Source organism: Haliotis cracherodii, unplaced genomic scaffold (genome assembly GCF_022045235.1).
Source record: "Haliotis cracherodii isolate W230 unplaced genomic scaffold, xgHalCrac1.p SCAF_9, whole genome shotgun sequence".
In the NCBI taxonomy this organism is placed as follows: domain Eukaryota; kingdom Metazoa; phylum Mollusca; class Gastropoda; order Lepetellida; family Haliotidae; genus Haliotis; species Haliotis cracherodii.
Window position 1 is genome coordinate 11,028,491 of NW_027266343.1, and position 23,638 is coordinate 11,052,128.

The 23,638-nt window shown below is 39.1% G+C and overlaps 2 protein-coding genes across 2 annotated transcripts; both read right to left on the reverse strand.

Annotated features, from left to right (window-relative positions):
- Positions 1-6,346: 6,346 nt before the first annotated feature.
- Positions 6,347-8,263, reverse strand: LOC139453241 (uncharacterized). Its single transcript, XM_071234866.1, has one exon. It carries the CDS (start codon positions 8,261-8,263, stop codon positions 6,347-6,349), a length of 1,917 nt encoding a protein of 638 aa, XP_071090967.1.
- Positions 8,264-14,964: 6,701 nt separating this feature from the next.
- On the reverse strand, positions 14,965-16,830 carry LOC139453285 (uncharacterized). The gene has a single exon (XM_071234927.1). It carries the CDS (start codon positions 16,813-16,815, stop codon positions 14,965-14,967), a length of 1,851 nt encoding a protein of 616 aa, XP_071091028.1. The 5' UTR covers positions 16,816-16,830.
- Positions 16,831-23,638: the final 6,808 nt, after the last annotated feature.

Sequence of the window (23,638 nt, forward strand, 5' to 3'; positions counted from 1 at the left end):
AATTGTACAGGTATCCTTCCCAAATATTTCTTATATTAAAAAAAACACCTTTGTCTTGGTGTCAGACAATAATTGGATTCAACTGTTGTGTAAAGCAATGCCTTATGGGTGTAGTAACAAAATAAAGGTTTTTTTCAACAATTGACTTGCCTTGTGATTGTGACGGATGCCATCTGTGGGGCAGGATATGCTCACCTTATCGGTAACACATGATATCATTATTATGCCCCTAATATTGACTTTTCAGGTGAACAATTGACTTGCATTTGCATGTGTTTGTGATGTGTTTGATAGTGATTCATAAACACATGCTAATGATACAGTCGGAATCTTACAATCTTTTAGCACAATCTTCTCACTTTGTGCAGTTCCAATAGCTCCTGAAGGAGGGGCAACAAACCATTGGGCTATCATCCTTTCTTGTTTCCTTGGATACGGCAGCGTCTTTGGAACGCCGGATGACACGTTGGATGGGTACAAAGACTGCCAACATCATTTATTATCAGTTTACATCCATGTGGCAATGCTGTACACAACATATATAACAACCAAAATTTTCCCTGGACACCATAGAAGGGCGACTGTATTTAAGACTATTAGACGCAAAGGATGAAGTATTTTTTCAACAGCAGCAGCACAAACACCAGTAAAGGAAGACATCACCAACACAGGTTTCTGTTACCCGGCATCCGAGTTCGTCTGAACAAAGGAAAAAGTGACGACCGAACTGTATACTGTAGTGAGGGGCTTTGTCCTTTGTCCTCTCTACCACGTCAAAGACGATGGGGAAAAGCTCCAGGCACCTTTTACCCATCCTGAAAACCGGTTGTGTGTAAACGTAGCCGCCATCAAAAGAATTGGTAAGATGGTATACCGCCAGTCTTGATGCTGCTTATATGTTAGTAGAGTTCCCCTTGTCTCGAATCGGGGGGCACGGGTGGCCCAGTCGTCTAAGGCGCCGCGATTCGCCTTGCAGAGTTGCGTCCCTTGGGCACGCCAGAAACCTATGATTGTGGGTTCGAATCACGGTTCGCCCCAATTATGTTTCTAGGTTTGTCAGCACCATACCCGTGCTCGTGGGTTTCACCGAAGTGGTAAACGTCTGAGACCTGATCCACTTCGGGCTTTCCTCCCACATTAAGCTGACACGCCGCGATATAACTGGAATACTGTTAAAAGCGGCGTTAAACCAAACTCACTCACTCACTCAATTGTCTCGAATCATCAGTTGTCTCTAGACGTGATGATCATGACGTGTGAAGCGATCCCCACTGATGTGCCTTCCAGGTCATGTTGCTTTAGCACAGGTTTACCTCGAAGTGGTCTATCTCCTGTGTGATTTTGGTGATTTCTACCCCGAGTATGTGCAGTTGGCTTAGGAAAACGACAAGAAAAACAGTTGTTGACATCCTGGTTTGTAAGGTGAGTGCGTATTTGCTCCCATAACATTGTCATTCTTCCATTCTACACCATCATCAACTTCAACAGCAACAGACCGCCTCCGTGGTCTAGTGGTAGAGTGTCCGCCCGGAGAGCGGAAGGTCCGGAGTTCGATCCCCGGCCGCGTCATACCAAAAGACGTTAAAAGACCGTATTTGTTGTTACCCTGTCTGGCGCCCGGCATTAAGGGGCTAAAACAAGGACTGGTTGGCTCGGAGTATATTGTGTCTGAGTGGGGTATTTATGTTAAACTGCGGTATGGTATCTCAGTGAGCTAGCACTATAAATCGGCATCAGTCCGGACTAGTACAAGCAGACACACAAACACACACACGTACATGCACGTCGCTATATAAGTGCAATAATCTTGGACGCGACGTTAAACCCCATTTCACTTCACCACACCTCAACAGCAACAGCCATTCGCTCAACCTCTTCCAGTTCCAGTCTGCAAACTTAAGTGTTCCATGGTGTCTGTGGTGAATGCTGATTTACCATTATTGGTTAGTGGTAAGATCACCATTCCCGAAGGCGTTTCCCTGTGTCCGTCTCAAATCAAGACTGTGGGGATGTACGTACGCAAATGGGATACAACCTCCTGGGACGCAACCAAGAGAAACAGCAAATAGGTGTTAAATTGACCCCAGGAACGGTATGGCATGATCTATTTCATATATTTCCTGACTATTTAAAGTGTATAATCAACTTGTGTTCGTGTATATATCTAACGGATACAGGAAAATGTAGTTCGCTAATCTGTCATCAGATTATCTTATCCTGGTGTGTCATTGGATCGATGTTTATGGTATCAATCACTCGATTATCTGGGTCCCATTCTATTTCTCGCTTCCGTGGGATAAACATTCGAATGGAGGAGGCGTTGCATAGTACGTATGAAGCACTGTCATACAATCTCAACCATATATCAGACAATCCGGAATGTTCGCTTGTTCAGTTTTAAAAACATATGTTTCATGCGTAGTCTGACTTGGAAGTCGCCAGGTTGAAACGAGTGCCGTAAAAGGCGAGAGAGCTGCTTTCTAATTGGCTGATGTCGACTTCTTGTTAGTCATTTCATTAGTCGGTCAAAGTTCGCGAAAGGTCGTTCTGACGTGACCCGTAATGGGATGTCCGCAGATCTTTGTTCAGCGGCAGCGAGAACTTAGATCTGTTATTAATGAGATTGATTTACAATCATCTGATCTGTGGCCTCGTTGCCATGCCAATCATGTCAGGCTAATGTAAATTGTGTGTTGTTTACTGACGAAATAACACAAACAAAGAGTTCCATAATACACACGGGTTTTGCAGTATTTCCTGAAGGAGCTGGTAACGTCAGCGGTGATACATCAACATGAAACAAACTGGACCTGAAAATAACACGAAGAGAAAATCTGACATGACTCGGATTTTCTCCTGTGCAGACTTCCACAGCTGATCAACTTTATCACCGCTGATTGCTTTAGCGCGTTCCCCTTTCCTTTTTAAGGTATTTTGATTTGATTTGAGTACATCACGTGTTTGAGAAAATCTCATGCCAACAAACAGAGGCATAATTCTGCTTTCTCAGGAAGCTGTCATAGCTAGAAAACATTCCCCGTGGTGAGTTAGGTTCGTCTTTACGGTGTCACTTTGGAACCATAATTTTATTCTTTTAATCGAAATTTCTCGTTACTTCGCTTTTTCTCTCTCGTTTCATCGATTCTGTCTCTCGTTAGTTCGAGTTTATTCTTGTTGCTTCGATTATGTTTTCGTTACTGCGATTAGTTTCTCGTTATTTCAAGTATATTTAAAAAACTCGAAGCACCATAAACTCGAAGTAACGCGAAAAAACTCGAAGTAATGAGAAAAGAACTGAAATAACGAGAAATTTCGATTTGAAAAAATATACAATTATGGTACGAAAGTGGTATAAAGAGTTTTCATTCGTATTCCCCCAATTTCCTATACTTACGCCAATGTAAAATTTTGATATGATCAAGCTTTGGTCAGAAGGAGGTACACTTTCGTCTAGTTTTTTGCTATTATAAGCCCGTAGTATCTCAACGTCATTTCTTGTCTTTTCTGCAATGTTTTAGTTTTTCTGATCAACCACAAAACCCTCAATGTCACCGGCATATGTGGTGTTGAGCAATCGTGTCATGTGATATGCGATATGTATCATGTATCCTGTGTCATGTGTCATATCTTAGGTATATGTGATGCTGAGCAATCGTGTCATGTGATATGCGATATGTATCATGTATCCTGTGTTATGTGTCATATCTTAGGTACATGTGATGTTGAGCAATCGTGTCATATGATATGCGATTTGTATCCTGTGTCATGTGTCATATCTTAGGTATATGTGATTCTAAGCAATCGTGTCACGTGATATGCGATATGTATCATGTATCCTGTGTCTTGTGTCATTTCTTAGGCATATGTGATGCTGAGCTATCGTGTCATGTGATATGCGATATGTATCATGTATCCTGTGTCATGTGTCATATCTTAGGTACATGTGATGTTGAGCAATCGTGTCATGTGATATGCGATATGTATCATGTGTCATGTGTCATATCTTAGGCGTATGTGATGTTGAGAAATCGTGCTATGTGATATGAGATATGTATCATGTATCATGTGTCATGTGTCATATAATAGATATATGTGATGTTGAGTAGCCGTGCCATGTGATATGCGATATGTATCATGTATCCTGTGTTATGTGTCATATTTAAGGTATATGTGTATTTGAGCAATCGTGTCATGTGATATGCGATATGTATCATGTATCCTGTGTCATGTGTCATATCTTAGGCATATGTGATGTTGAGCAATCGTGTCATGTGATATGCGATATGTGGTATGCGATTGGTGATATACGTGTGATGCATGATACATGATGCGTGATATGAGAGATAAGATATGTGACATTTGACATGCGATATGCAATATGCGATGCGTAATACACGTTATGTGTCATCTTGTGATGGGTGATGTTGGATGCATATCCCGTGCCGTGTGCTGTGTTTCATTTGTAAGTGATGTATGGTATCTGTCATGTGTTATGTGTCATGTAATATGTGTCATATAATAGGTTTGACATGTGCCATGTGCCATGTTATATGTGTCATCTGTAATATGATATATGAAATGCTCTGGCTGCCACGTGCTATTTGATAAATGATAACTCATGTGTCATGTCATATGTGTCATGTCATATATGACATGTGATATGTGTAAAGTGATATGTGATATCTCATATCTGTCATGTGTTGCTCGAACTGCATGTAAGTCGTGATTAACACAGACGCCTGGGCCGTAATTATGTCATATCTCATATGTGTTATGTGTCAGAATGTATGTTATGTGATATGTGATATGTGACACGTGATACGTGATATGTTATTTGTGATATGTGTCATTTGTGTCATATGTGTCTTATATATGTCATATAACACAGGTTTGTCTGGTCCTAACTGACGCTGTACAACAATGATCATATACCACAGGTTTACCTTGTCCTACCTGACGTTGTACAGCAACGCTCATATAACACTGGCATGTCTGGTACTAACTGACCTTGTACAACAGAAATGTAGTACTATTTAGCGTAAGCAGTCGTTAGGAAGTTGATACCTTTTGATACTAGTGGTGTGTGTAAACTTCCGGTAGACCGTGGACTCATGCAGAATATTTTGTGATGTTCTAGTGCCTCTAGACTAATGAGGGCACTGTGTAGGAATTTCCAGTAGCAGGTTAGACTATAGAAGGAGACAAGATCGTGTTTACGTATCGCTCACGCATTTCATTATATCAAGACCAGCTTCCGCGTGAGGATCGCTCATCACCTATGAATCTCTCCCTGGGCCCGTTTTGGAAGCTCGACTGCTGTCACCGTTGGGTAAATATACTATCAGTACTGACTTTTGCTATCACCGCTGTATTTTTGTGTTTGAAACTGACCACTGTCATTATATTATATATTGCCATTGAATATTGTACTACCACTCTATTGTGTACTGCTATTGTAATTGCTGTGCAGTAATTTGTATTGATTTGTAAAGAGAGTGAATTGTGTAATACATTTGTTGATTGTATACCACTTGTTGGTTGTTTGTTGGTTTCACATTATGATTTCTGGTCAACATGCTGTTTCAATTTTGAAATGGCCACGTCACAGCTCATATACCACAGGACTGTCTGGTCCTACCTGAAGTTGTACAACAATTCTCATAAACGGCAGGTGTGTCTGGTGCTACCTGAAGTTGTACAACAATTCTCATATACCACAGGTGTGTCTGGTCCTACGTGACGTTTGACAACAATTCTCATATACCACAGGTGTGTCTGGTCCTACCTGACGTTTGACTACAATTCTCATATACCACAGGTGTGTCTGGTCCTACCTGACGTTTGACAACAATTCTCATATACCACAGGTGTGTCTGGTCGTACCTGACGTTGTACAACAATTCTCCTATAACACAGGTGTTTCTGGTCCTACCTGACGTTTCACAACAATTCTCATATACCACAGGTGTGTCTGGTCCTACCTGACGTTGTACAACAATTCTCATCTATCACAGGTGTTTCTGGTCCTACGTGACGTTTTACAACAATTCTCATATACCACAGGTGTTTCTGGTCCTACCTGACGTTTTACAACAATTCTCATATACGACAGTTGTGCCTGGTTCTACCTCACGCTTGACAGCAATGCTCATATACCACAGGTATTGTCTGGTCCTACCTGACGCTTGACAACAATCCTCATGCAACACTGGTTTGTCTGTTTGCACATTTGAGACAGTGGCAATACACAACATTCACTCGCTTTAGGCCCGCTATATTTATGATTGTGTATACACAAAAAATAGAGAACACTTGGCAACTGACAACATAATATTTAATCAACCATTTATTGTCTTGCAGTCTTACAATAACAATATTTTTTTAAATGAAAATCATCGATACATATTGACTGGTCTCCATATCTGTTGATTCGGCTGATGTCACCTGCGGTGGAATATCTTCCAGTTGTTTCGTCCAGAGTGACGGTCCCCTCAAACATACCTCCCCCTGGGGATGTCACGAACGTCAACTGAAATGTCAACATTGACTTATATGTCTCTTTTCCCCAAAAGTTAAGGACCTCTTTGTTTGGGATCATCAAAACTGCTTCTTTGATTTCTTGAACTTTTAAAACTTCACAAAGATGACCATAATAGGAGAGTTCTTCATTGATATGATTTAGGATACTTTTAGCTGCGTTGGTTATATTAACTGATGTTACAGGGACATGTTCCCTTTCTAAACACGTGCACCAATGAGGCAAGATGCCAGCAGTGTCACATGACCTGTTACGTGGTACTTCACTGAACAGGCTAATACCACGATCCGTCACATTAGGTTGTTTAACGTTCCCATCGAAATACAATATGTCCTTCAGAGTTTCATACACGTCAAACGGAGTCGTTAGTCTGTGAGAATTTGTGTTCATATTTTCAATTAAGTGTCGATACTTTTTCTTAAACCACTGAGGAAGTACAAAAAACATAAAAGGCAAGCGCTCTTCAAATCTTCCAACAAATGTGTTCCGTATGAGCCCGAAGCGGCTGCCATGGTCACTAAAATAAATCAAAATCGTTTTTTCAAGAAGGCCGGACTTGTGTATTCGCTGAAGATAGCGGAAGTGAGGATCATCGGCTGCGCCTGCGCCGTTAGCATCGTCGTGACTGAGTCTCGTTAGGAATGAAAATCCAAAGTGAGGCTTGTCTCGGTAAAGTATCGAGAAATCTTCGGCATATTTCAACACCATGTCCGTCTCCAACCTGTCACCAACACAATGATGATCATGGTTCCACACCGATCCATCTTTCTCCATGGCAACAGTAAACGCCCTGTTGTAATAGTCTGCCGGGGGAAAGTGGAAACCCTCCTTTGCAAGTGTAAATGCATTCATATCAGGAGCATCTTCTGCATACAGAGTTCTATACCCACAATTCGAAAAATTCTTCCATATAAAATTATAGCCATCAAACGGTTTTCTTGACATAGTTCTATTCCAAGGAAGTTCGGCAAGAGATTTGCCCGTTGTCAATGGTACAATATTGGGAAAAGTACCATCATCAACTTGAGTGTACCCTAACATTTCTATAGCTTCTAAATTCTCAAGAAGGTATGTTCTCGACAATGGCATCTGTCGCATAAAATTTAACCTGGACATAGAGTCAACTCCAATCATGACAACATTCATTATTTCCTTTGGCTTGTTAATCGTTACATGATGTTTAATATTTTTCTCACATCTTTCATCCACAGCCTCTTTGGGAATAATCAGCGAATGGAAATTGGTGTTAATTGTATTCTCAGAATTGCTTATACAATAGATTCTTACAAACTCCTCTGAAATCTCAACATCTTGGTTAAAGGTCTCCCGAAACTTGTCATAAAAGAACTTGAAATCTGACTGGTTTCGCCTGATTGGTTGATATATACAGTGCTTAAAATCACCTTCATAGAAATCATTCACTGTTGTCCAGTTGATTCGTAGAACATTGCCATCTTCGTATGTTATTGACGGCTTCCCGGAACACAGAATCTTCCCTTGACGTCGAATAAATTGTGAAATAGAGCTGTCGAAAGGATCTAGGTTGGGTATGCGACATGCTGGGGTGTCGATCAGGAAGCCATGGGCGGGTGGCAGGGTCTGTGTGACGAGGACAGGGCTAAGCCGGACTGTGGGAGTGAGCGAGCGTGTGACTATGATGGTTGTTATGGCACCGGCAAGACATAAAGCCAAAAAGAATCGAATAATTCTTCTTATTCGTGCCATTTTTTAGTTATCCTGCTGGAAGGGAAACAAAGTGATGGTGTTAAACAAAAACAAACTAACAAAAGGCGAAAATGACAAATTCAATATGATGAAATTGGAATGATATCATCAAATTTTAAAAGATGACTATGTAATTGGAACAATACAAATTGGACATAATGTTTTCTTATGGACAAACCCATCTTTCAAGAAACAGTCAAAGATTTGAAGAACGGAATGTACGCAATTTACACAATGTAACCATTACAAAAAATCGCAAGTTTCTTTTCGAACTTCATACTATATTTTAAACTAAATTTGATTATCTACAGAAATACAAATGTATTTAAAGCTAGACACGTCTTGGTTATTATATATGTAACCAAAGCCCTAAATAAATAGTAATTTCTTAACCTGGAGTGCCCAGCGTGTACGTCCATCTTCAGCTATATTGTACTGATATTCATAAGGTTTTCTAAATGGTATTATCCTGCTAATGAACATCCTTACCCAGTACTCTTCCTGATATAGTGATTAACCCGAGAGAGAAAATACTGTAGATTCTATATTTGGTATAGTTCTACCCAAGTGCAAAAAAGTTTTATAGAAATTGTCATGAACACATGTCACTGCTAGTGATGCATGAAAGCCCCAAACTTCAGTACCATACATTAAAACTGGCAAAACCTTGACATCAAGGGGGCACGGGTGGCCAAGTCGTCTAAGGCGCCGTGATTCGCTGTGCAGAGTTGCGTCCCTTGGGCACGCCGGAAACCTATGATTGTGGGTTCGAATCCCGGTTCGCCCCGATTATGTTTCTAGGTTTGTCAGCACCATACCCGTGCTCGTGGGTTTCACCGAAGTGGTAAACGTCTAAGACCTGCATTACTTCGGGCTTTCCTCCCACATTAAGCTGACACGCCGTGATATAACTGGAATGCTGTTAAAAGCGGCGTTAAACCCAACTCACTCACTCACTCACTTGACGTAAAAAATGATTAATAAAATTTCGTAGAGCATTTCGAGAAAATTACACACATTAGACCGACCAATTCTGATAATAAGAGAGAACTGTGTTGGTAACATGCCACGAATCTGATGTAGAAAATGGAAACCAAAAACTGATATGTGGATACGATGTCTAAGATGTCTTTATCAAAATAAAACCTTTCACATTTTTGTAAGTATGTCTGCCTTTCTAAATATCATTACTGTATCACAATATGGTCTGTATTATAAAATAATACCATAAACATTTCAATACTTCTGTGGCCAAAAGACAAAAGATACTTTACATTTTGAAATATATTTCATATCAAATGAAATAGCATACCCTCAAAGTCGGAAGTCCATAATTTAAATCCAAGAGTACTTCTAAACACCAAATCAAATGCAGCCTTGAGATCAATAACGCCTAAATAAACACAAAGGGACAGGTAATTACTTGAGAGTATCCAGTACACACAAAAATTATCTGAAGTTTAAAACTGATTACTTTCTGTCCATGTATACAACCTGCAACAACTAACCGTAGAAAATATTTTACTTCTGATAATGCAATATGCGTGTAATTTCCTTGTGTGTCCTTGTCACCTGTCTTATGTAATGGTACAATAACATCGATTCTATATAAATACCTGTTGACAAAATGTCATTGAAAAGAGCTCGTGTTAAATCTGTACAGTACATAGGGAGGTCCTTAAAGAACTCAGTGGGCACACCACTATAACCAGGCGCTTTAACACTTGACATTTCAGCAATGGCATTACGAATTTCTTCACTTGAAACATTTCGATCAAGGTCAAATTAATTCGAAGTTGAGTCAATCGACACATCACTAATTGATTTTACAAACTTCATAATATATTGGTTCTGAACCCTCTGGCGATACATTAAGGCCTTTAAAACGATTCTCAAAATAATATAAGTTATTTGTAGGCATGTTTGTTGTGACAAAAACAGGCTTATTTTCATCTCAGATGTCAAGTTTCGTCTGGCAGAAGCATTTTTGTGTTTTTTTCTTCAATTTTGGTTTGTTTGAGATTGTCACATTTGCTCTGCAGTCAAGTAGGCTTGTCAGAATTATATAATCATTGACTGATACTCGCCCCAGGTATACTTCATAGTTTGTCCCATACCCATGCTTGTGGGTTTCACCGAAGAGACCTGCATCACTTCGGGCTTTCCTCCCATATTAAGCTGACACACCGCGATATAACTGGAATACTGTCAAAAGGGGTGTTAAACCCAACTCCATCACTATCTAAGTTTGTCAGCATGGCACCCGTATTTTTGGGCTTCTCCTCCATTTATAAGTCAGCTGTGAAAATGACTGATATACCGTTCACAGTGGCATAAGTTCGATCTCCCGATCCCAACCTATCCCTTTGCCGAGTCGTTAGATATTTGCATTCTGTATAACCATACACGATGGTTGGGGGAATGAAAGCTAATTACATCGATAAAATTGTGACTACCACTGAAGTAACAGTTTACACACGCGCATGCTTAAATAAAAGCCACAAAGCCCTGTTTATGTTCAAAAGAGTTCTCTGTCAAAAGCAGCGTCGATTGTACAATTTCGACCATATCATGAGTAAGTGAGTGAGTGAGTTGGATATAACGCTGCTTTTAACAGTATTCCAGTTATATCACGGCGTGTCAGCTTCCGAAGTGATGCAAGTCTAGACGTTTACCACTTATACCACGGATATGGTGCTGACAAACCTAGAAACATAATCGGGGCGAACCGGGGTTCCAACCCTCAATCATAGGTCTCTGGCGTGCCCAATGGACGCAACTCTGCACGGCGAATTGCGGCGCCTAAGACGACTTGGCCACCCGTGCCCCCGACCATATCATGATCATGAGTCAATGAATCACCAGCAAATAATGATGATACTAGCGCAAAGGTGAGCGTATCCTGCACCACTGGTAGTACCAGTCTTTATACATTGGTCTAAATATGAATTAGACGAGGCGGTCTCATTGGTCTCCTTTATTTCTAGTTCAGGTGGGTAAATCAGTGGAAAGGAATTGGTTATATAATGTTTATTCAACGATATCAGATCATCGATATACCTGAAGCTGAAGCTTCTTCTTGGCCAAATTCACTTGTTTTGACTTTTGTTTTGCACACGTCAAAAGTAGTGCCACAAAGGATTTTTTTGTTTGTTTGTTGTTTAACGCCGCACTCAGCAATATTCCAGCTATATGACGGCGGTCTGTAAATAACCGAGTCTGGACCAGACAATCCAGAGTTTGACATCCTGAGCATCGATCCACACAATGGAGATACGATGACATGCATCAACCAAGTCAGCAAGTCTGACCATCGATCCCAGTAGTCGCCTCTTACGACAAGCATAGTCGCCTATTACGACAAGCATAGTCGCCTTTTACGACAAGCGTAGTCGCCTATTACGACAAGCATAGTCGCCTATTACGACAAGCATAGTCGCCTATTACGACAAGCATAGTCGACTCTTACGACAAGCATAGTCGCCTATTACGGCAAACATTGGTTGCTGAAGACCTATTCTAACCTTCACGGGTCTGACATGAGTATTTTTAAAATTACCCGATATTGCACATTAGTGTTCAGCCAACCTGCTACCCGACAACAAGCATATCTCATGCTCCATAATTCAAACACTCGCTTCTGATCAATCACATTTCAGAACGAATGCTGCAGTTCGGAATAATAAAGACACGTATACATGAAGCATTTGCACATAAAACATGTGTTTAGTAGTTCGGTTGAAACAGGTGTTGTGATCAATACAATAATCAAGTAAACAACCATCGTTGTAGAAATAACACTAAACTATCCCGAGATGAATTTATTGGGATATCGGTATCTTCAAATACAGGTGTCCGGTCCACAACACTTTATTCGTGATATAATACCAATTAACATAACAGCTACATAATCATGATAATGATTACATGGCAGACATAGCCAGGCAACAGAAAAGCCAACCTGCTGTTGTATTGTGTATTCGGCAGCAATGTATAATCAACTTTAATTAGTTGTCCGTTCAGTGCCCAGGTACCTTAATGCTCGTTCAAGTAGAGGTCATCTGGCCCGTGTGTGGCCCGAGTGTTGATAATACACTCGGACCTCATTTATTATACCTCCATATCAGAATGTTGTGATCCGATTAGTTTCACGTGAACTTGATTAAATACTATGTATCCCTCCAAGCAGAGAAGTAAATTTTGTCTCATACCCCGCACGAATCAATAAAAGCCATGTGAAACAGCACAACTTTAACACAGCTCAATGTAACATCTGTATTACAATGGCAGAGTGAAATGTGTCGGTAAGATAAAATCAGTAAGGGGCTAAAACGCGGCCTGGTATCTCAGTAGGCTAGCATTATCAAATCGGCATCAGTCCGGACTGAGGCATCAGCCAGTATCTTCACAGACAGTTTTCATTTGTTCCACCATGACACTTAGTCACTATGTCATCATTATGCATTAAAATAAAAAGAGGAGTATCATCAACTCGTATACCAAAGTTCAGATTATTGATACTTTCTGCGAGATCGTTACTTCATACTCAAACCAATGTATATTCTACAGCAAATTAATATAAAAGCACAAAATGCATTATGAACAAAGCGTTTGGTATCTTTCACGAACACCAATATAACATAATTTATGCCGCGTAAATATCTTTAGTGATTTGGGCCACGGCTGAGCTCACTAATTAGTATACCAATTAAATACTAATTTGAAAAGTTGAATTACGTTTGTTGATAATTGCTGTTTCTCCTTTGTGTTTGTACAAAACCAACAATTATTGAGCAAAGGAATATTTGCTGGCCTATGAGCCAAATGTTTTAACAACACTAAAAGTTTGTTGAATTATGTTGACAATAAGTTGAATTATTTGTCACAATAATTGCGTTTACAACTTTGTGGGTTTTTTTCAAATGAAACAAAACGAGCCTTGAGCAAAAGAAAAATAGCCAAATAACGCTAAACGTGGTTACATTATTTTAGAAATTAGTTTAATCGTGTGTTTAGAAAGCTACAAAAATGAGTTTAGAGCAAAGGAAACTTTGCTGGCCCATGGGCCAAATGTTTTATTAACATTTAATTCTGTTACAAACTAGTTGAAGTATGTGTCATAATACTTGTATATAACCTGCGTGTCTTCACAATGGCTAAATATTAGTTTTGAGTGAATAATGTCATTACACAAATGACCTGTAATTAACTAAAAATCTGATAACAAAAATATATAGGAAGATGCTAATGAACAGTAACGATCATGAGATGCTATATCTAATGTATATTCTGCAATTATGTACATAAAATGTTGTGATCTTCTCCAAGCAAATAGTTCGTTACATGTATAGAAGTGTCATCTTGGGCACAAAAATAACAAAGTCGTTTATGTGCAGCACTGAAGACATATCTATCGCACGTCTGCTGTTGAATCCTGCTGAACAATTGCCTAACGGCCATATGAACGGATTTTTTTCCGATATGAAGGACTTATTCGACATAGTCGACCAAAGAATAACAGTTTACATTTATCTATATATGTGCGCTCCATCCCAACGTTGTTATGACGGGCTCGCATTCTGATGTGTGAGGGGAGTATCCCGGGTAGACGTTGGTGCTCTATCGGATACTTCTACGTTTGACAACACAAGTCTATTTGTGGGTCCACAACATTTATTCACTGATTTTATGCAGCCATATTATAATCGTGCATATTGTCTCCAGCTGCCACCTCCGAGATCTAGGCCGGCCAACCTCTCTTGCTGCTGTCCACAATTTCACGTTTCAGTGGCCTACCGCCCTTTGTCTGACTTTAAGTATAGGCAACTGTGACTATCTAAATAGATATATTGGACGTACTTTAGTTAGAGAAAATTTAAACATATATCGACTCCATGTTACAACTGATACCGCCAAACTGCCAATGATAGAAGCCTTTGGCACGTCCGACAAACTATCTCTGGGTGATTCACAGTTTGTTGTGTAAAACATCGGATATGTTGTTGAACAGTTCACTTGAGTTAAACTCTTGTGGCAAAATAACAGTTTCATTTACAAGTCAGACGCTTTAATCACTTTCTCATTTTTAAAAAGGGGCAGCTGGAGGGCCAAGCTATGTGCATTGCTTCAACAGGCCGAAAACCGTCTATTCCACATATGGGTACAATGTTATGGAGGGAATATTGTTAAAAGAGGCGATACATGTTTCAATGCTAATACACATATTAGTCGTCATTATTGATATTGATTATTGACGGTACTTTTAACTCCTGGACAGAGCCTTCAATAATGTCAGCTTGTAAAAGCATCACACCAAATTTAAAAACAAGTGATAAATTTTTCACATCCATATTAAAAATTTATTATGCAGACCAATTTCTTTCAAGTAACTTGAGATGAGATGCCCACTGACACGGGAAAAGAGATCTTGAGATCAATACACAGTTGTTTTCAAAATCAATGATAGGACCTCACCATTATCAAAAACAAGTCTATCAAACTGCAAACGGCAATTCTCTCTACAACAAAACTACATACCTATGGATTGTCGGATCTAGGATTTAATACATAAATGACGCCGTGATGGAGCTTAAACACGTGTGGCTGTGGTCCAAAACAACACTCACTCTCTTCAGCCATGCTATATTATTGATTGGGAAACACTTTAGAACTGACTGCATACTAAATAATGAATATATCAATCATTGTCTTGATGCAGTCTTACAGTAACAGTATTTTTGTAAATGAAAATTATCCATACATTTTGACTGGTCTCCATATCTGTTGATTCGGCTGATGTCACCTGCTGTGGAATATCTTCCAGTTGTTTCGTCCAGAGTGACGGTCCCCTCAAACAACCCTCCCCCTGGGGATGTCACGAACGTCAACTGCAATGTCAGAACTGCCTTAATTCTGGTATTTTTTAAATGTTGAAGGACCCCCTTGTTTGGGATCATCAAAACTGCTTCTTTGATTTCTTGGACTTTCAAAACTTCACAAAGATGACCATAATCAAAAAGCTCTTCATTGATATGATTTAGGATACTTTTAGCTGCGTTGGTTACGTTAACTGATGTTACAGGGACATATTCCCTTTCTAAACACGTGCACCAATGAGGCAAGATAGCAGCAGTGTCACATGACCTGTCACGTGGTACTTCACTGAACAGACTAATACCACGATCCGTCACACTTGCTTGTTTAACGTTCCCATCGAAATACAATATGTCCTTCAGAGTTTCATACACGTCAAACGGAGTCGTCAGTCTGCGAGAATTCGTTTTCATATTTTCAATTACGTTTGGATACTTTTTCTTGAACCATTGAGGAAATACAAAAAACATGATAGGCAAACGCTCTTCAAGCCTTCCAACAAATGTGTTCCGAATGTGGCCAATGCGGCTCCCATGGTCACTAAAATAAATCAAAATTGTCTTTTCTAGAAGGCCGGACTTGTGTATTCGCTGAAGAAACCGGAAGTGAGGATCATCGGCTGCGCCTGCGTCGTTAACATCGTCGTGACTGAGCCTCGTTAGAAATGAGAATCCAAAGTGAGGCTTGTCTCGGTAAAGTATCGAGAAATCCTCGGCATATTTCAAAACTATGTCCGCCTCCATCCTGTCACCAACACATTTATGATCATTGTTCCACACTGATCCATCTCTCTCCATGGCAAAACTAAATGCCCTGTTGTAATAGTCTGCCGGGGGAATGTGGAACCCCCCCTTAAAAAGTGTAAATGCATTAAGTGTAGGAGCATCTTCTGCATACAGAGTTCTATACCCACAATTCGAAAAATTCTTCCATATAAAATTATAGCCATCAAACGGTTTTCTTGACATAGATCTATTCCAAGGAAGTTCGGCAACAAATTTGCCCGTTGTCAATGGTACAATGTTCAAAAAGGTGTTATCAGCTACTTTAGTGTATCCCAACATTTCTATAGCTTCTAAATTCTCAAGAAGGTATGTTCTCGACAATGGCATCTGTCGCATAAAATTTAACCGTGACATAGAGTCAACTCCAATCATGACAACATTCATTATTTCCTTTGGCTTGTTAATCGTTACATGATGTTTAATATTTTTCTCACATTTTTCATCCACAGCCTCTTTGGGAATAATCAGCGAATGGAAATTGGTGTTAATCGTACTCTCAGAATTGCTTATACAATAGATTCTTACAAACTCCTCTGAAATCTCAACATCTTGGTTAAAGGTATCTCGAAACTGGTCATAAAAGAACATGAAATCTGACTGGTTTCGTATGATTGGTTGATATTTACAGTGCTTAAAATCACCCTCATAGAAATCCTTCACTGTTGTCCAGTTGATTCGTAGTACATTGCCATCTTCGTATGTTATTGACGGCTTCCCAGAACACAGAATCTTCCCTTGATGTCGTATAAATTTTGAAATAGAGCTGTCGAAAGGATCTAGGTTGGGTATGTGACATGCTGGGGTGTCGATCAGGAAGCCATGGGCGGGTGGCAGGGTCTGTGTGACGAGGACAGGGCCGACTGCGACTACAGTAGTGTCAATTTGTGCAACCATGATTGTTGCTATGCCGCCAGCAAGACTTAAAGCCAGGAATAGTCGAATAAACTTTCCAACCCGTGCAATGGAGTAATCCTGTAGAGAGAAACAAATATATTTATAAACATTTATAAGATACGAGAACTGAAATCTTATAATGTGGGAAAAAAGAAAGGCGTTGGTCCTGAGTTCGAATCCTACTTAACCACATCCATTCCTTGGTCTGTCATCACCTTTCCTGTATCAGTCGGGTTTCATAAACCAAAACGTTTCATCGAAAAGAGCGGTTAATCTAGATAAATTTGACTATATAATGATCAACGGTCATGACATAGTAAACAATCAAGATCCAAAAGAATCCAACCTATTTTGACTGGTAAAAATGATGCTTTCCACACACTATCGCACATAGGTGCAATGGGGGATGCTTTAAACTCATCCAATGCATCGCCAAGCTCAACTCTCTCACTGTCAATCTCTTATTCTGTTTGCAGCATTTGCATGAATTATGGAATACTGTAAGGGCCATTCTCGCGATTTGCCCAAAATATCGCGTTCTCGTGATCTCGCATTCTCGTGTTTTTGATACATAGCACTTGTTGTCAAAAGTCAACAAAGCAAGAATGTGACATTTGGACATGATGAAAAATCTCACAATCTCGCAATCTCGACTTGTAAAATTAGGCAACAAAATCACAAAATCGCGCGAATGCGAGAATGCGACATTTCATTTTCTTGCGATTTCAAGTTCTCGTTCTTGTTTTTTAGATGCTGTCCGTGCGCATGCGTAATATGAGAAGGTCAAGGCGCATGCGCACGTTAGTCGTCCGGTGGTCATGCTTCTTTCATTCTCTTCATTCTCCAAGTAGCATTTAGTAAAGTAATATAGACAATGACAGTTCTGGCTCACTTCCACTGGAGCCAGAATTATATACCTTTACCACTACCACAGAAAAAAAATGCAAAAATGATGATGCGATTCAATGATTGTCATGAATTGTATTAAACGAATCATCAATATTAATTAATAATGGATAAAATTTACTAAAGCCCACGAGGATATTGGAAAGGTATAGGAGCAATACAAAAAAATAGCCACTGCGGCTAAGGTATCTAAAGATGTGGCCAAGGATTGGCTAAAGAAACAAGTGATGTGGCAAATATACTTACCACTTCCACTGGAGCCAGATTCATATACCTATACCACCACTACAGGGGAAGTTTTATGTTGAAATGATGATGTGATTCAACGATTGTCATGAGATTAAACTAAATTGTAATGAAAATATTCTCTATCATTTTTACTAATACTCATACCTTTATTTTGAACAAAGTGATATTCAAATTTTTCACTAAGTTCTTTGTTCATTTTACAAGGAGACCAGGCTATATGCTCTTTTTGGAAATTGGAAAGAAAAATTGATGACCGTATTTGGTTGGTTTGACATCACTGATATAATACATACCCTGTGGTAATTCTCGCCATTTGATTGTCTCCATTATTATAAACTTATGTAATCATCAATATTAGTGAGTGAGTGAGTGAGTTGGGTTTAATGCTGCTTTTAACAATATTCCAGTTATATCACGGCGTGTCAGCTTGTGGGAGGAAAGCCCAAAGTGATGCAGGTCTTAGATGTTAACCACTTCGGTGAAACCTACGAGCTTGGATATGGTGCTGACAAACCTAGAAACATAATCGGGGCGAACCGGGATTCGAACCCACAATCATAGGTTTCTCATCAATATTAAATAATAATGGATAAAATTTACTATAGCCCACAAGGATATTGGAAAGGTATAGGAGCAATACAAAAATTAGCCACTGCCACTAAGGTATCTAAAGATGTGGCCAAGGGTTGGTTAAAGAAACAAGCGATGTGGCAAATATACTTACCGACACTGCGTTATATCCCGAGGAAGGAGTTTGATATCAGGCTGACCTGTTGTTTCTTCTCCACGATAAGGTAATAAGCAAAACGTATAAATACGCTTTAACAGTAGTGGATGTGGCTAGTCGATACAAGGAGGCTGAGCCATTAACCTCAAAAGATTCAACAGAAGTAGCTTATGCAGTCGAGTCGCATATATAAACGCTGACCACTAAAATGGCCTAAGCTATTTCAAGTAGATCCTGGTCGCGAGTTTATGGGATCAGTAACTAAACTGTTAAGAAAGCACGATGTCGAAATCAGGCATGGTGAAAAAGAAGCCCACGTAATCAAGCTATTGTTGAAAGATTTAACTGGACATCAGCGGAACGTTTGTTTGGCTATGATGGTATCGGATTGAAATGAAATAAGAATGGTTACGATCAACCGAATGGGTGACATGATTATCAGCTGTTGTATCAGCGCTAAATAAGGAAGTGACAAGATTAATCGGGAAGAAACCAACTGAGGCGATTAAAATGAAATCTGAGACTTCCGAATCTTCAGCACCGAGGAGAGACAAAGAACAAAAACTTCTGGATAGGGTAAGCATAAGATATTTATACCAGCCTGGTGAACTCGAAGGAGGCCTACGTCGCGCAACCGACCCGATTTGGTCTCCTAAGATATATAACATTAGTCGGTTGGTTATGAAAGAAGGAGAGTCTATTCTTTATTATCTTAAAGATGTACCAGGCAGGGCATTTGTAGTTGAGTTGCTCATAGTTCCCAACAATACAGTATTACCACCATAACCATAAGCACAGGTAGTTAAAAAGACTTATCGATCCATCTCTTTGTATCTAAGGGGGATAATGATGTCTTGTTCATTCTAAATTCATATTTCCTGTGATTGTAACTTCTTAAAGAGTTCACCTCGTGTTTGAATATTCTACCATTGAATAATGCTTCTTTATACTGTTCAAGTTTGATATGCTTTTTTACCACATACTTCTTAACGCCCTTAGCTTTTCTTATCTCCCCATTATCAGACTTCTTTATAGAATATAGAATCTTAGGTCTTAATCCGACATACTCAGCAATAGGGGTCACAGCATATTCATCCTTCATCTTACCTAATACCTTTTTATTTACTATGCAGTTCAGTGGATTATCTTTTGGGTAATCGCTTGTGTCGTACATACCTAGTTTTTTCTGCCATATCTTTATACACATCTTGGTTTGCATTTCCATCAACAAAGAATCTGTGTCGGTATATAACACCTCGCATCTATGGCCGTATTGCTTCTTAAGTATGTGTAATAAAAGTCATACATTAAGTGTTTTGACAAGTCAAGAATACTCATACCAACGTACACCGTTCTGTTGAATTTTATATTACTCTTCTTCATATGCAGCGCCCCTAAGTCGTTATCAAATATCTTGTTTCTGTTAAAAGCCGGAGTGGCTATAAGTTCGAAAGTCTTTCATCCTCATTAGATCTGACCAATTTAACATCAACATGCTTCCTTAGATTCTCCATAGTTTTACCAAATACTGAGTTATTCATGAGTTTATATAGTTCTTTTCAAAATCGCTGGTAGCCATCTTTCATAAATCTGTGGTCAGCCTTATATAGGGCTCAACCCATGAGCTTTGATCAAACTTTAGAACTCTGTGTATTTTCTTTAGTTTCATACCTAGCAATAGATATAACTGGAGATTTCTGTAGTGAACTATATATTTTGTCTTATCCATCAAATTTGGTACGAGTTTTTCTACGTTAGCTAACCTAGTATTACCCATCAAGGAGTGTTGATATTCCGACATCCGATCTTTATTAACCATTAATCTTTCGGGAGCTAACGATTAACGGTTATGGTCTTTATGTAATGAAGTTGGATATTCCGAGGCAACTTCAAGTATGTACCCTTTATTCTCATTCATGGATATCACATCAATCCACTCAAAACTCACCCGTGGGTAAAGGTTGACTGATAGCTCATCCATACAAATTGTTGGGGTCGAGATATCACATGTGCGTATCAGGTTTACTCGGATCATATCCTTCCACTCATTTATTATTAGCCTTAGAATACCTTTTCACCATCATCCATATACCACCTCTTAATCCTTTCTCAATAAACAAGTGCATATAGTAATCGGTGAGTAGTTTTAGTTCTACACCGGTCTTCTTCAACAATGCATCCCACAATAGTACGGGACTGGAATAGTACCATGCCGGGTCCAAGCCATATTGTTTTATACATGTCTTTCTAAATATCTCGAATATATCGGCGAGTAACAGCACATCAGTTTTTAAGTACTGATCGTGATAATCACCTAAATTCTTACAACTTAATTTATCCCACACTGTCAGAGCATGTTCATAATTGGCATCGGTTATTTTAGATTCTGTTAAATTACTATAGAATGATTCAAGGGGTGGTAATTTAGTTTCGTCGAATCTAGACCAATCATCCATATTTTCGTAAGGATATACACCTTTTCTCAACAACAAATGCCGTGTTAACCGATCAGTATATTTATTTGTTATTGCAAAGTCATCAGGATTGTTCACATTAGCTAAATTGTCCAGGGAAGATAAGAGAAACTGTATGGAGTCTATGAATCTAAGTCCATTACTTTGCTTTGTTCTTGCTTTCCGTAAAATGTATAGTTTTAGTCAACGAGAATGAAATGTATTTTTCCATATTATTAGGAATGCACGTTAAGCCACCGTTGGTCTTTGAGATAGCTTGCATGATGAGATGTGAATCATATCCCCTAAGGTTATGAAACACAACGGGGATGGGTATTTTTTGAGAATTCATTTTTAGTTTCAAGTTAGACTCGTTATGCGCGGCCCCCCGATAACAACCGGTGACGTGGCAATGATCTCTTATGGAATCCCCATTCAGGGGTTTATTACAAATATGGCAACTCTTTGAGTTCTTATAGGCCCTCCAATCATCACATGGGATAAATTTTCTCTGATTATTCTCTCTTCGTTTTATAGATATTCTAGGAACTGATATTTATCATCTTTTTCGATTAGAAATAAATTGATTCTGGGAATATGTTCTGGAGCGGAGCTTATCCTGTCTACAACAATTCCTTAAGAAGAATGTCTGAAAACATTTATAGCTTAATTATTTTGCTTTTCCACCTTATCAATTTGTGAGATTGGTGTAGGTTTGTCTATACCATCAAAGTTGAGTCCATCGTTTTGGGGATAGCTAGAAGGCCTATCTGGATTTTTGTTTCCGGGGAACAATGCAGATCTTATTGCAATTCTGAAACAACCATTTTTTACATTAACTACAGCTTTTTTCATCTTATAGTACGGGGGTAAATCTATATAAGATCCACCTTTGAAAGGCGTATAATCTTTTTTATCCACACCCCAACCCGAGCCTCTATTAGTCCAGCGTTCTAAAGTTTCTTGTATCCGTTGCATTGATGTACATAAAGATGTGTTTATAGACTCGGGTTCGGGTATAACTTCTTGATTGCTCTGGAAAAAAAGGTGTCATTTTTACTCAATGACATTTTAACCGTTAGCTGGTATTTTATACTATTTAAATCATCTAACTCCTCATAAATTTTGTTCGATTTGATGTGCTTAATATCATTAACATCCATGTTGGAATTAATATCCATCTTCCAACCTCTTAGATACTTAACAGCGCCGGCTGTGGGTACAAATTTTAACTCGACGGGTTGATTATTTTTATCAACATCAACATCTGGTTGATTTTTATCAATAACCGGTTCATCTTTTTCTAGTAAATCAATTAATTCAACTTTTCTCATTTGGGAATAACCTCTCAACCCACTTTTTTTCGCTTGAGCTTTGAGTTCTGGGGTCTGGGGTTTTGTTGTATTCTAAACTGAGTAAATCAATCAATTCAGCTTTTCTCATTTGAGAATAACCACGTAAACCACGTTGTTTTGCCAAAGCTTTCAGCTCTCTGACGAAAACCGTTGTGGTATATAGAAAATGAATCAAATTTCTAAATGGTTATATTTTAATATATCTTATTCTCCCCAACCTATTCCTCTCGTTGATGTAATCTCTCTTTCTAGCGTAAATAATCTGCTTCCTAACCCTATCAGCGCCGTGTTTCTTACATAAACAATAACGGCATTTGACACCTATCCCACATACAGAACACGTATAATTTACATTTCCTTGTCTGATGGAAAAAGCATGAGTACCACAATATATACCAACGCATGGTTTCTGACATTGAATTGACTTCCCCATGAGTGTACATCTACACAGATTCATGATTGTACACTTATCATATCATCTGTCAAAATGCGTAACTACGTAGCTAAATATGGACACACCAGTCAACCCCAAAACTATAAACGCTATCTCGCGGTCTTTCTGAGCCTCTGACAGTGTAGAAAACTGAGAGAGTGTTGGCCTTGGGTCAAGTTTCTTTTCATAAACGAGGAAGTATTCATGCATGGCAGATTCAACATACTAAAACGTTTGAATTGAATGTTCTTGTTTACGCAGTTCATCATTAATAAAATCTAATCTCTCCATTCTGTGCCTGGCCCCTTGTGACTGGGCTGCTTCGAATTGTTCTAATGCTTAATTATGTCTTTTCTGCTCCTCTCCTTTCATACTAGAAACTAAAAAATTACTCCCCGAAAAAGCTAGAACATTAACAATAGCTCCACCGACCATCATCGCAATTGATGCCATGATGTTTTGAACTGTGTTCAATAATCCTATGTTTATAAAATATTCAATTGTTTAATTACTTCATTATGTCTTCTGGGATAAGCCCCTGTTTGATTAGCATATCCTTTGTTCCCATCACTAATCCTATAACGAGAACCATCATACCAATATCATAACCATTAAAATCTAGCTTGGGTGGTGTGGCTTTAGTAATCATTTGAGCTATACGGGCATAGCCAATGTCCAAGCCGCTGACCATCGCTGAATG